At 49.3% G+C, this 12,367-nt stretch overlaps 1 protein-coding gene across 8 annotated transcripts in view; it reads left to right on the top strand.

Annotated features, from left to right (window-relative positions):
* The first annotated feature begins 1,091 nt into the window (after nucleotides 1-1,091).
* The window catches only part of MTMR1 (myotubularin related protein 1), a 110,005-nt gene continuing 98,729 nt past the window's right edge, over nucleotides 1,092-12,367 (top strand). For 5 of the 8 annotated variants that reach the window (XM_073641211.1, XM_073641209.1, XM_073641208.1 and 2 more), the window contains exon 1: nucleotides 1,092-1,447. In XM_073641211.1, the coding sequence (XP_073497312.1) occupies nucleotides 1,302-1,447 (146 nt within the window). In that variant the 5' untranslated portion in view covers nucleotides 1,092-1,301. Of the gene's footprint in view, nucleotides 1,448-1,842; nucleotides 1,862-1,883; nucleotides 1,897-12,367 lie in introns of those variants that run through there. The other 3 variants (XM_073641214.1, XM_073641212.1, XM_073641213.1) reach the window with 2 other exon arrangements.

Here is a 12,367-nt window from a genome sequence, read left to right as displayed (position 1 = left end):
CATTGCGTTTTTTTTATGCGTTTTTTAGTGCAAATTTTCAGCTGCGTTTTACAGTACCAGCAAAGTCTATGAGATTCCAGAAATCTCCTGTACACACCTTGGTTTTTATTTGATCAGTATTTTGTGCTTTGTGTGTTTTTTTGCAAAATAAAACATGTCACTTCTATCAGCATTTTTTTCACCCATTGGAAGTAATGGGTGATGAAAAAAACGCTGAAAATATGCACCAAAAACACAGGTGTCAGGTTTTTCAGCATTGTTTGTGCCAAAACCAGAATGAGATTTTTTTTTTTACACTGAACTTTATGTACACGCATAAAGAGACAAAAGGACAGTGAAAAAAACGCACCAAAAATAAAGCAAAAAAGCAAGAAAAATCCTAAACAAACCTCCTGGCAAGAGATCAGGTTTTGTTGCAGAAAAAAAAATGCAGCAAAAATGCAATGTGTGAACATGGCCTAAGGGGACGTGCGCACGATCAGGGATTGCTTGCAGAAATTTCTGCAAGGTTCTGCATCTTTTGGCAACAAAAACTATGTGGAAATTCTGTGCGGTTTTTGCATTTACATGCATTTTTATCGTGCGTTTTTGTATAGGAAAAATGCAGGCAAATCCACACAAAGAATGGACATGCTGCTTTTTTTTTCCACACATGAAATCATGTCAGGAAAATTCCTGATCACCTGCACAGATCTTCCAAAATTCCATAGACAATGCTGGGATAAGGTTTGCAATGAGTTGTTGTGACCAAATACACGTGGATTTGCCGCATAAAAAAACGCACTGTGTGCACGCTCCAGGCCTCATTTATAACAGCTGGCTGTGTTGCCCTCAGCAACCAATCAGAGAGCAGATTTCAATTTTCCACAGCAGTGAAAGAAATGGAAACTGGGCGCTGATTGGCTGCTATAGGCAACAAAGTCTTCCCACTAGCCAGAAGTGAGAAATGGGGTTTATAGCACCGCGGTGCCCTCTCATGCCGGGTTTATGGGATTGTGGCAGCACTCGGTGACTCTCCGTACACTCCGTGCTCGGGGCTGTGCGGTTTCCGCACTGCATTATGGGTTTCGATGAAAGTCCTGAGGACTCTGCGCCGTGGTGCATTGTGGGTTACTGCTCGCTGCCGCGGTGCATGTTGGGCGCTGCAGGGTGACAGCGGGGACGTCAGAGTGCTTCTCCCCCCTCCATCACAGCAGGAAGCCGGCAGGAAACGAGGCCTCCAATCCGGCCCTTCCTGAGCGATAAGCGGCTCATCTGCATCCCGAGCATCCGGGGAGGAGGCGGAGAGGAAGGGAAGAGCCATGGATAAAGTGCCGGGGCTGGAGAGCACGGGGGGAGGCGGCACCGCTGGAGCATCTGCTGCTAGGAAACCTCCCCGACCTGCAGCCCCGCCGACACTGCCGTCACTGCCCGGCTCCCGGCAGGCCAGCGTGGAGACCCTGGACAGGTACAGCTGCTGGGCTGGGGGCGTGGAGACCCTGGACAGGTACAGCTGCTGGGCTGGGGGCGTGGAGACCCTGGACAGGTACAGCTGCTGGGCTGGGGCGTGGAGACCCTGGAGGGGTACAGGTGCTGGGCTGGGGGCGTGGAGACCCTGGACGGTTGCTGGGCTGGGACGTGGAGACCCTGGACGGGTACAGCTGCTGGGCTGGGGGCGTGGAGACCCTGGACAGGTACAGCTGCTGGGCTGGGGGCGTGGAGACCCTGGTCGGTTGCTGGGCTGGGACGTGGAGACCCTGGACGGGTACAGGTGCTGGGCTGGGGGCGTGGAGACCCTGGAGGGGTACAGGTGCTGGGCTGGGGGCGTGGAGACCCTGGAGGGGTACAGGTGCTGGGCTGGGGGCGTGGAGACCCTGGACAGGTACAGCTGCTGGGCTGGGGCGTGGAGACCCTGGAGGCAGGGCCGGCTCCAGGTTTTTCTGGGCCCCGGGCGAAAGAGTCTCAGTGGGCCCCTTTAACACATACCACGATTCATGATGCAGAGATACGGCGGAGAAATATATATATATATAGTACAATGCAAAGATTTCACTTCATGAGTGATATCTATTGTAAATTCCACAATAGCTCAGAAACCGGTGAATCGCTCCACACAGAATAGTGGCCCCCATATAAGGCTCCATACGGAATACTGGTCCCCATATAACGCCCATACGGAATACTGGCCCCCATATAACGCTTCATACGGAATACTGGCCCCCATATAAGGCCCCATACGGAATACTTGCCCCCATATAAGGCCCCATACGGAATACTGGCCCCCATATAAGACCCCATACGGAATACTGGCCCCCATATAAGGCCCCATACGGAATACTGGCCCCCATATAAGGCCCCATACGGAATACTGGCCCCCATATAAGACCCCATACGGAATACTGGCCCCCATATAAGACCCCATACGGAATACTGGCCCCCATATAAGACCCCATACAGAATACTGGCCCCCATATAAGGCCCCATACGGAATACTGACCCCCATATAAGGCTCCATGCGGAATACTGACCCCCATATAAGGCTCCATGCGGAATACTGACCCCCATATAAGGCTCCATGCGGAATACTGGCCCCCATATAAGGCTCCATGCGGAATACTGGCCCCCATATAAGGCTCCATGCGGAATACTGACCCCCATATAAGGCTCCATGCGGAATACTGGCCCCCATATAAGGCTCCATGCGGAATACTGGCCCCCATATAAGGCTCCATACGGAATACTGGCCCCCATATAAGGCTCCATACGGAATACTGGCCCCCATATAAGGCCCCATACGGAATACTGGCCCCCATATAAGGCTCCATACGGAATACTGGCCCCCATATAAGGCTCCATACGGAATACTGGCCCCCATATAAGGCTCCATACGGAATACTGGCCCCCATATAAGGCTCCATACGGAATACTGGCCCCCATATAAGGCTCCATACGGAATACTGGCTTCCATTTAAGGCTCCATACGGAATACTGGCCCCCATATAAGGCTCCATACAGAATACTGGCCCCCATATAACGCTCCATACAGGATACTGGCCCCCATATAACGCTCCATACAGGATACCGGTCCCCATATAATGCTGCATGCAGGCTGTTACCCCCCACATAATGCCCCATACAGGCTGTCCCCCCCTTATAATGCTCCATGCAGGCTGTTACCCCCCACATAATGCCCCATACAGGCTGCCCCCCCCCCTTATAATGCTCCATGCAGGCTGTTCCCCCCCACATAATGCCCCATACAGGCCCCCCCCTTTTAATGCTCCATGCAGGCTGTTACCCCCCACATAATGCCCCATACAGGCTGCCCCCCCTCTTTATAATGCCCCATGCAGGCTGTCACCCCTCCTCTTTATAATGCTCCATGCAGGCTGTCACCCCTCCTCTTTATACTGCCCCATACAGGCTGTCACCCCTCCTCTTTATAATGCCCCATGCAGGATGTCCCCCCCTCTCTTTATAATGCCCCGTGCAGGCTGTTCCCCACCTTATAATGCCCCATGCAGGCTGTTCCCCACCTTATAATGCCCCATGCAGGCTGTCACCCCTCCTCTTTATACTGCCCCATGCAGGCTGTCACCCCTCCTCTTTATAATGCCCCATGCAGGCTGTCACCCCTCCTCTTTATACTGCCCCATGCAGGCTGTCACCCCTCCTCTTTATAATGCCCCATGCAGGATGTCCCCCCCTCTCTTTATAATGCCCCGTGCAGGCTGTTCCCCACCTTATAATGCCCCATGCAGGCTGGTCCCCACCTTATAATGCCCCATGCAGGCTGTCACCCCTCCTCATTATAATGCCCCAAGCAGGAATCCCCCCCTCTTTATAATGCCCCATGCAGGCTGTTCCCCACCTTATAATGCCCCATGCAGGCTGTCACCCCTCCTCTTTATAATGCCCCATGCAGGCTGTCACCCCTCCTCTTTATAATGCCCCATGCAGGCTGTCACCCCTCCTCTTTATACTGCCCCATGCAGGCTGTCACCCCTCCTCTTTATAATGCCCCATGCAGGATGTCCCCCCCTCTCTTTATAATGCCCCGTGCAGGCTGTTCCCCACCTTATAATGCCCCGTGCAGGCTGTTCCCCACCTTATAATGCCCCATGCAGGCTGTCACCCCTCCTCTTTATAATGCCCCATGCAGGATGCCCCCCCTCTCTTTATAATGCCCCGTGCAGGCTGTTCCCCACCTTATAATGCCCCATGCAGGCTGGTCCCCACCTTATAATGCCCCATGCAGGCTGTCACCCCTCCTCATTATAATGCCCCAAGCAGGAATCCCCCCCTCTTTATAATGCCCCATGCAGGCTGTTCCCCACCTTATAATGCCCCATGCAGGATGCCCCCCCCTCCCCTCTTTATAATGCCCCATGCCTCCATACATTAAAAAAAAAAAAAAATCAAATACTCACCTCCCTTCTCCTCACCTGCTACCTGCTGCCCGCCGCTCGGCTCCGAACTCCAGCGTTGTCGGCGTCTTCCCGCTCAGAGCTCCCTGTGATGGCTCAGGGGAGGGCGCGGTGTAAAGACGTCACCGCGCCCTCTGACCTGAGACGTCACAGGGAGCGCAGAGCAGGAAGACAGCTGATCTGCGGAGGCACGGGGAGAGGTAAGTATCGGGCTGCCGGGGCCCTGAGCAAGCGGCGGAGAAGGGCGGGCGCTGACACCGCTCTCCTCCGCCCATAGCCCAGCGGGGTGCGCGACCGCCAGTGGGCCCCTCTGCCTGCTCAGGGCCCCGGCATTTGCCCGGGTGCGCCGGGTGCTGACGCCGGCCCTGCCTGGAGGGGTACAGGTGCTGGGCTGGGGGCGTGGAGTCCCTGGACGGTTGCTGGGCTGGGACGTGTAGACACTGGACGGTTGCTGGGCTGGGACGTGGAGACCCTGGACGGGTACAGCTGCTGGGCTGGGGGCGTGGAGACCCTGGTCGGTTGCTGGGCTGGGACGTGGAGACCCTGGACGGGTACAGGTGCTGGGGCCGTGGAGACCCTGGACGGGTACAGGTGCTGGGCTGGGGCCGTGGAGACCCTGGACGGGTACAGGTGCCGGGCTGGGGCCGTGGAGACCCTGGACGGGTACAGGTGCCGGGCTGGGGCCGTGGAGACCCTGGACGGGTACAGGTGCCGGGCTGGGGCCGTGGAGACCCTGGACGGGTACAGGTGCCGGGCTGGGGCCGTGGAGACCCTGGACGGGTACAGGTGCCGGGCTGGGGCCGTGGAGACCCTGGACGGGTACAGGTGCCGGGCTGGGGCCGTGGAGACCCTGGACGGGTACAGGTGCCGGGCTGGGGCCGTGGAGACCCTGGACGGGTACAGGTGCCGGGCTGGGGCCGTGGAGACCCTGGACGGGTACAGGTGCCGGGCTGGGGCCGTGGAGACCCTGGACGGGTACAGGTGCCGGGCTGGGGCCGTGGAGACCCTGGACGGGTACAGGTGCCGGGCTGGGGCCGTGGAGACCCTGGACGGGTACAGGTGCCGTCTGTGCAGCTGCTTGTCATGTACTTTGTCGGCGCTCATTCACACTCACATCTGCTCCGCTTTTGCCTTCTTTCTGCTTGTCATCCAGATTTGTTTTAGTTTTTGCATTTTTTTTTTTTTAATGATAAAAATCTGAGGAAATCTTTGTGTGAACACAGAAGATACAGTTAATGCACCCAGACCAGTAAGGGATAATAACAGTGCTGACACCTGCTGCAGTGTGACATAGTGCGGATCCCTGTACACGAGTGTGAATGAGCGCTTATCGTAGTAGGACCAGTAGATGCAGCTTTTCTTGCACAGATTCTTCTCTGGTCACTTACTTTGTTTTCACTGATGTCAGAAGATGTGCTGATATTTCCCAGCTGCATTGTCATCCAAAAAATTTGATCAATTATGTGGATCTGTGTGTGTGTGATCCTATTCTCTCAGATGAGGACAAGATGGAGAAAAAAAATGTCTTCTCCATTCTGTGAATATCAGATGCCATCCGAGTGCAGTTCCGTGCTTCCCACGCACTCATTGACTTGCGCGTCCGAGTGCGATCTGAATAGTAAGGTGATGCTGACCGAAATCTTCCCCATTGCACTTACGGCCCAGCAGAAGAGGACGTGGGGGGGTAGTTAGAGGGAGAGAAAAACCTAGTGAACTCTGGCTGAAATGTAAGGGCTGAGCGGAGCTGTCAGGTACGTCCCACCCGTAGACCGGAATGCCAAACATTTCAGCTGGAAGCCTGGTCCAGAATAGACGCAGTGTGTGCTGTACAGTCAATGTCAGCTGCAGGTCTGCACAGCACTCGGCCTGTTCTATGGCGATGATCTGCTCAGCACAATGTCAGTTTTTCTATGCAGAAGCTGCTGGAATAGCTAGCATGGCACCTAGTGTCTGTAGATATTTTGCTCATTCATATCTTTTTGTCTATACATGTGAATCGGTTTGTGGAGACCCCATCGGTCTGTAACCAATCCACCTTTTTTTTCTCTTAGACGCATGTATTGTTGCCTGTAAAATATGTTTACAATAGGTTTTCATTAGAAATGTTGAACTGTGCAGCTGCTGAGTATCTCAGTACGTGGCAGGTAAAGGGAATAAAGCTGATTCCTGTTGCCTGAACACTGCAGCACACATTGGCTGCCGTATTGTGGCCGTTCATGTGTTAGACCATGTGCCCACGAAGCAGATTTCAAGCAGAAATTTCTTGAGCATTTCTGCATCTCCTTGGTAGAAAAAACGCATGTGGATTTTACATGCGTTTTTACATACGTTTATGCATGTGTTTTTTTTCAAGCGGTTTTCCAAGCGATTTTGAGCATCACTTGGAAAAAGAGCTTGACAAGTTGGTCACACTACATAAATCCATGCAACTGGAGAGGAGAGTTCTGCTTCAATTCTGCATCTAAAGTAAAAAGAAAAAAAAAAACCTCATACTCTCCTCTCCGGCGGCCCCTGGTCTCCTCCTGGCGGCGTCCCACGGTGTTCTGGCGGGACCTGCGGTGATGTCATTTAATCAGCTGATGGTCACGCAACCGCTGACGTCAGGTGATGGTCACGTGACCATCAGCTGACTAAATGACGTCACCACAAGTCCTGCCAGGACGCCGAGGAGAGAGGATCGCCGCCCGGAGGAGATCGGGGGCCGCCGGAGAGGTGAGTATGAATAATTTTTTTTATTTTTTACTTTATAATTCTTTTTTTAACGATGGTGCCTGGGACGAATGAGAGGAGTAGCAGTCTCCTCTTCTCCTGACCCGGGTACCATCCGCGCATTGAACCACATAACATCTGCATGCATACATGTAAACATGCGGATGTTATGCAAGTCAATGGGCACGATTTCCCCCCCAAAATCGCGCCCAAATTGGTCGTGCTGTGGATTTTTCCGCAGTGATAATCCCAGCGGATTATCATTGGGAAACATGGCAGACATCTTGACAAGCGATTTTACTGCGTTTCCACGGCGGAAATGCATTAAATTTGCATCGTGGACACACAGCCTTACAGTGTTTATGAGAAATTATTCTTTCCAAAGACGGTCTGGAACTATATGTCTCTGTTCACTAGTCAGAGGCCGGTCAGAGGCTGCTTCTCCCTACCCGGCTCCATTTCACAGGTCTCTCGCTATATACACATGGGGAGAGACCTGTCAGTCTCAGGGAGTCGGACCGAAAGAAATGTCCAGAGACCTGCCTCTTAATCACTCATTTGAGACTTAATTTTCCTGGCCGGCTTTTCCAGATGTTTTCTCTAAAACGCTACAGAGTTTCAGAATTAGGGCTTTGTCATACGTCCGATGTTTCTATGGACTAGAAGAAAAAGGACCGATTATTCTGATCAGACTTTGATCCAAGTGTCATCAGTTTTTTCATATTTGGAGAAATAAAGAAATAAAATTCTCCATTTTGACAGTCCATGAAAATCGGACATCTGATTTCATCTAAGTGCAGTCCAATTTTTTTATTTTTTTTTCACAGACCCATTGATTTGCATTGCCGTTTTTATTTATTTTTAGATTCTGTCTCTCACAGGTGAAGTGTACCTATGATTACAGACCTCTCCATTCTTTGTAGTTTATCAAATGCTTATTTTCCCCACTGTAGCACTTGCACTCATGTTGTTCCATTGGGCAATTCAAACGTCTGATTTTTCTTTTTTTGCAAAAACATGTCCAATGAATTTTGTGTCGGATCAAAATCGGCAATGCAAATCAATGTGTGTGTGTGTGTGTGTGTGTGTGTGTGTGTGTGTGTGTGTGTGTGTGTGTACATTTTCTGGCCCATCAGGCCATTCTGTCTGTGGTCTGGAGGTATGTACACTGAAGCTTTCTGCTTACATTCCTGGGTGCTTTGTGTATAAGGTTTATAGAGATGTTCTGCATTAACCCCTCTCCTCCTTGAGCGGTAATAATCCACAGCAATGAGCGAGTCATTCCCTGCCCCATATTTGTGCCGGCACAGGAGCAATGCCACATCTCTCTGTGACAGGCTTGATTTGAGAGAACTCTAATTCTGGTCATTTAACTCTTCCCTCCATCCCCCTCTTGTTTTCACATTTTTGACAGATGCAAATTAAAGCTAAAAAATATAAACATCCATAACTTTTTTTTCGCTTCCAGGGAATCTGTCAGTAGATTTGTACTATTTAATCTGAGAGCAGCAAAATGTAGAGACAGAGAGCCTGATTCCAGCAATATGTCAACTGTGTCTGCGTGTCCACCTACAGTAGGCGTGCACGCTCGAAAATGAAGCACGGCAGAGCAGACGTTCACTCTACCGGCATCCTTATAGTCTATGGCCCCATCAGCGCATACGTCTGAATCCCGTTTTGCAGGGAGTTCAGACGTAAGCCCGAACTGGTGCCTGAGCACATTGTGAAAGCGTCCTTACTGGGCTGTGTGGTGTAGTTTCAATACAATCAGTAGTTTATCAGCAGGAGATTATCACTGCAGGACTAGATGTCACGTGAAGGCTAGTCTGTGTAACTCCACCCCCACCACTGATTGTCAGCAAGCTGCCAATCTACACTGTACATTGGAAGCTGCTGTACATTGGAAGCTGCTGGGCAGGGTTATGCACAGCCCAGAAGTCTTAGTTATGTTATATCTACAACAGATAAAACAGGGAATCTATCAAAACTGCGCCAAGTAGTCCAGTAAGTGACACATCGCTGGAATCAGGGTCTGTGTCTCTACTTTATGCTGCTCCTAGATTCCATAGAATAACCTGCTGACTGATTCCCTTTGAAATGGACCCCTGGGCCCTTCTGGTTGGGGAAGTCGAGATGGAATACTAAGTTGAGCCATTGGGATATAAACTAAAGGATTATTTTATTGTTAAAAAGTTGCTCAAAAGTATAAAAAAAAACAAAAAACAACAAACCGGCATAAGATAGGAGGTAGAAAGTCCATACGAGTTGCAACACCAAACTGGCATCTTCCTCAGGTATAATGGCACCTAGTCAGTATACACAGTAGGATGATGGGAAGCTGAAGTGTAGTGACCCCTGACCTCAGTACTGGTACTAGCCTGGGGATACAAACCCATCTTGCTGGTATTGCACTAGGACATGCTGTGTCTGTTTTCTTTTCCTAGGTGGTGCTAGAGTTCCTATCCTCTCTGAAGAGGCTTTTTACATATTAATTAATTCCCCAGAGGAGCATTGCATGGCCTATAAGACTCCTTACGCTAGCTAGGCTCTACTCTCCACAAGGAGAAACGTTCCCCCTTGGAACTTCTTTCCTTAGCTCAGTTTATGCAGCACTGAATATGGAGGCCTTATATGTTTTACTCTGAAATTCTGCAGAGTTTTAAAGAAAGTATACCTTGCAATGTCGGCCGGGACTATGCTTCTCAGATGACTATTCCAAGGATAGTCCCTGGTAGCCAGCAGCGGGGTGGGCTAGTCATCTGAGACTCATAGCCCACAGGTCATCTTTACAAAGCATGTAAAACATACACTCATGCAAAATAAAAGTTCCAAAGCTGGAAATACTCTTTAACATATTTTGCCTTTAGTGCCCATTACTTTTGACATTTTATTTCTCCTTTCCCAGTATAATTTCTTCCTTTCTTTCCTCTAAAGGTCATGTTCGGGGAGAGATGGGCTGCTCCGAGCATGAGCTATTTCTTTCCCCTCTTTCCTAGGACGGTCCTGATTGCTTTTGACAAGAGAACTTTCTATTCCAACTATTATATAGTTCTAGCAACAAGTTTCACCGGCCAAACCCCACGTTAAGGCTGCAGGCTTACTGAAATGTCACCGTGCTGAGGCCGCTTTTCCATTAGCTGTCACCGCTCGGCCTGGTCAGCTACAGAGGTTTGGCAGAAAGCTTCCAACCCACACAAGGAAAATGTTTCTGTATCATGTAGATTAGATAATAGGCTGAGATTTATTGAAAAGTCATGGAATTTCTATGAAGATGGAATATTAGTTTTGTGCAGAATTTCATAAGGGCAAGAATTAAGAATTGTGCCCAGGTACCATAGATGGGGTGCGCTGGAGCTGTATACAGGGCGCTGCGCCCTCCGGCAGGTCTGTCGAGGGACATGTATTTACTACTAAACCTACACTTTTTTTTTTTTTTTTCTTGTAGCGTTCTCTTTACTTTTTAATATCTTGAACCTTTTTTTTCTCTGGCAGTTTTTAAGAGAGCTTCATGGGGAACACTCCTGTAAAAGTCATATTCTGCTTTTTTATGAAAATGTCACAACAGCCAGAAATGCACCGAAAAACTGCGCACATAGACTTTTCAATAATTTTGCTAAAGACTTTAAAGTAACATTTGACTTTAGTAACTCGTTTAGGCAGGGTTCACATATTGCCTGTGTGGTGCAGATTTTCTGCACGTAAAAGCCAGTGTTTTACAGTATCAGCAAATTGACTCTTAAAGGGAACCTGTCATGTAAAGTAACACTGTTAACCTGCAGGTTGATGGCGTTCTGACACCAAGTGGTGGCGGAACTGAAAGCCCTGCTGCCGGGAGGAAATGAACTTTATTCCCCCTGCAGTGTTCAGCTTTCAGTCATAGGGGAGGCACAGCACAGTTTCAGTCACCGCTCTGTGCATAGCTGTAACCGTTCCCTGGGACTGACCGCTGTCTCACCATTAGTGTCTGCTGTCAGTCAGTGCCGGAAGCGTGGTCACAGCCTTACTCTCTATACACAGAGCGGTGACTGATGCTGCGCTAGCGCCGCCCCTATGACTGGAAGCCGAATGCTGCCAGGTGGAATAAAGTTCATTTCCTCCTGGCAGTGGGGCTCTCAGTGCTGGCGCTATTAACCTGCAGATTAACCCCATATTTGCAGGTCAATAGTGTTATTTTACATGAAAGGTTTCCTTTAATCTCCTCTTCATGCTGCATTTTTTTGTGTTGTGCAAATTGGCCTGTGCTCCGTTTTTTGTGTTACGGCCACGTTCACACGTTCAGTATTTGGTCAGTATTATACATCAGTAGTTGTAAGCCAGAACCAGGAGTGGGTGATAAATACAGAAGTGGTGATGTGCTTCTATTATACTTTTCCTCTGATTGTTCCACTCTCTTGATTTTGGCTTACAGATTCCTAGGTAAAATACTGAACATGTGAATTTGGCCTTAAATCTGCAGCCTGACAGTTTCTTCTGTATATATGCATTTTTTTGCTGCAGATATTTCCCTTTCTTTTTATAATGCAAACTCTAAATCCACAGGGTAAATCGCCGGCCTGGCATTGTTTTCTTTGTGGTATTTTTTTGGTGCGTTTTCATAAAAAAGAGGCAACTAAAAACACCTGAATATGAGCAGGATTTTGCTATGTGATATCTGGGAATAAAGGTCACAAAGAGATGCTGCGTGTGAATCCGGCCTTGTGCCCCCAGAAGTTCTACTTTATGATGTGGGTATGGTAATATATAGCATTGTCAGAGCACTGATCAGTGCAGAACTATGGATTTTTATGAAAATGATATTTGCCATTTTATTTGGTTATTTTTGAAGTAGGAATGCCTAACAATTGATTTATATTGTTTAAAAAAAGCAGTCATTAAAGTTGTTGTCTTAAATCTGGGAATCTTACACCGGGTTTTTGCCACCTAATCTGAGAGCAGTATAATTAGTGACCCTGATTCCAGCAATATATCACTTACTAGGCTGCTTGCTGTAGTTTTGATAATCTCCTGCTGATAAGTTTATCACAAGAGGACTAGTAAACCTGCTGCCATGCAGTCCTCCATATTCATCAGCTCTGTATGGACACATCTTCACTACTGATTGGCAGCTTACTGCCTATACACAGTGAACACAGAAAACTGTTAATCTGGTGTGGCCCTGATGCTATCACATGTGCATAGACCAATCGTGCCCCATCAGCAGCTGTCCATTAGGATGTGACGTGCACAATACCTGCCGATCTACATGCGTACCC

The sequence above is a fragment of the Phyllobates terribilis genome, unplaced genomic scaffold, assembly GCF_046119375.1.
Source record: "Phyllobates terribilis strain yellow unplaced genomic scaffold, ASM4611937v1 Scaffold_7__3_contigs__length_470593459, whole genome shotgun sequence".
In the NCBI taxonomy this organism is placed as follows: domain Eukaryota; kingdom Metazoa; phylum Chordata; class Amphibia; order Anura; family Dendrobatidae; genus Phyllobates; species Phyllobates terribilis.
Note: the sequence above shows the minus strand (reverse complement) of the source record. Positions and strands in the feature narration are given on the sequence as shown.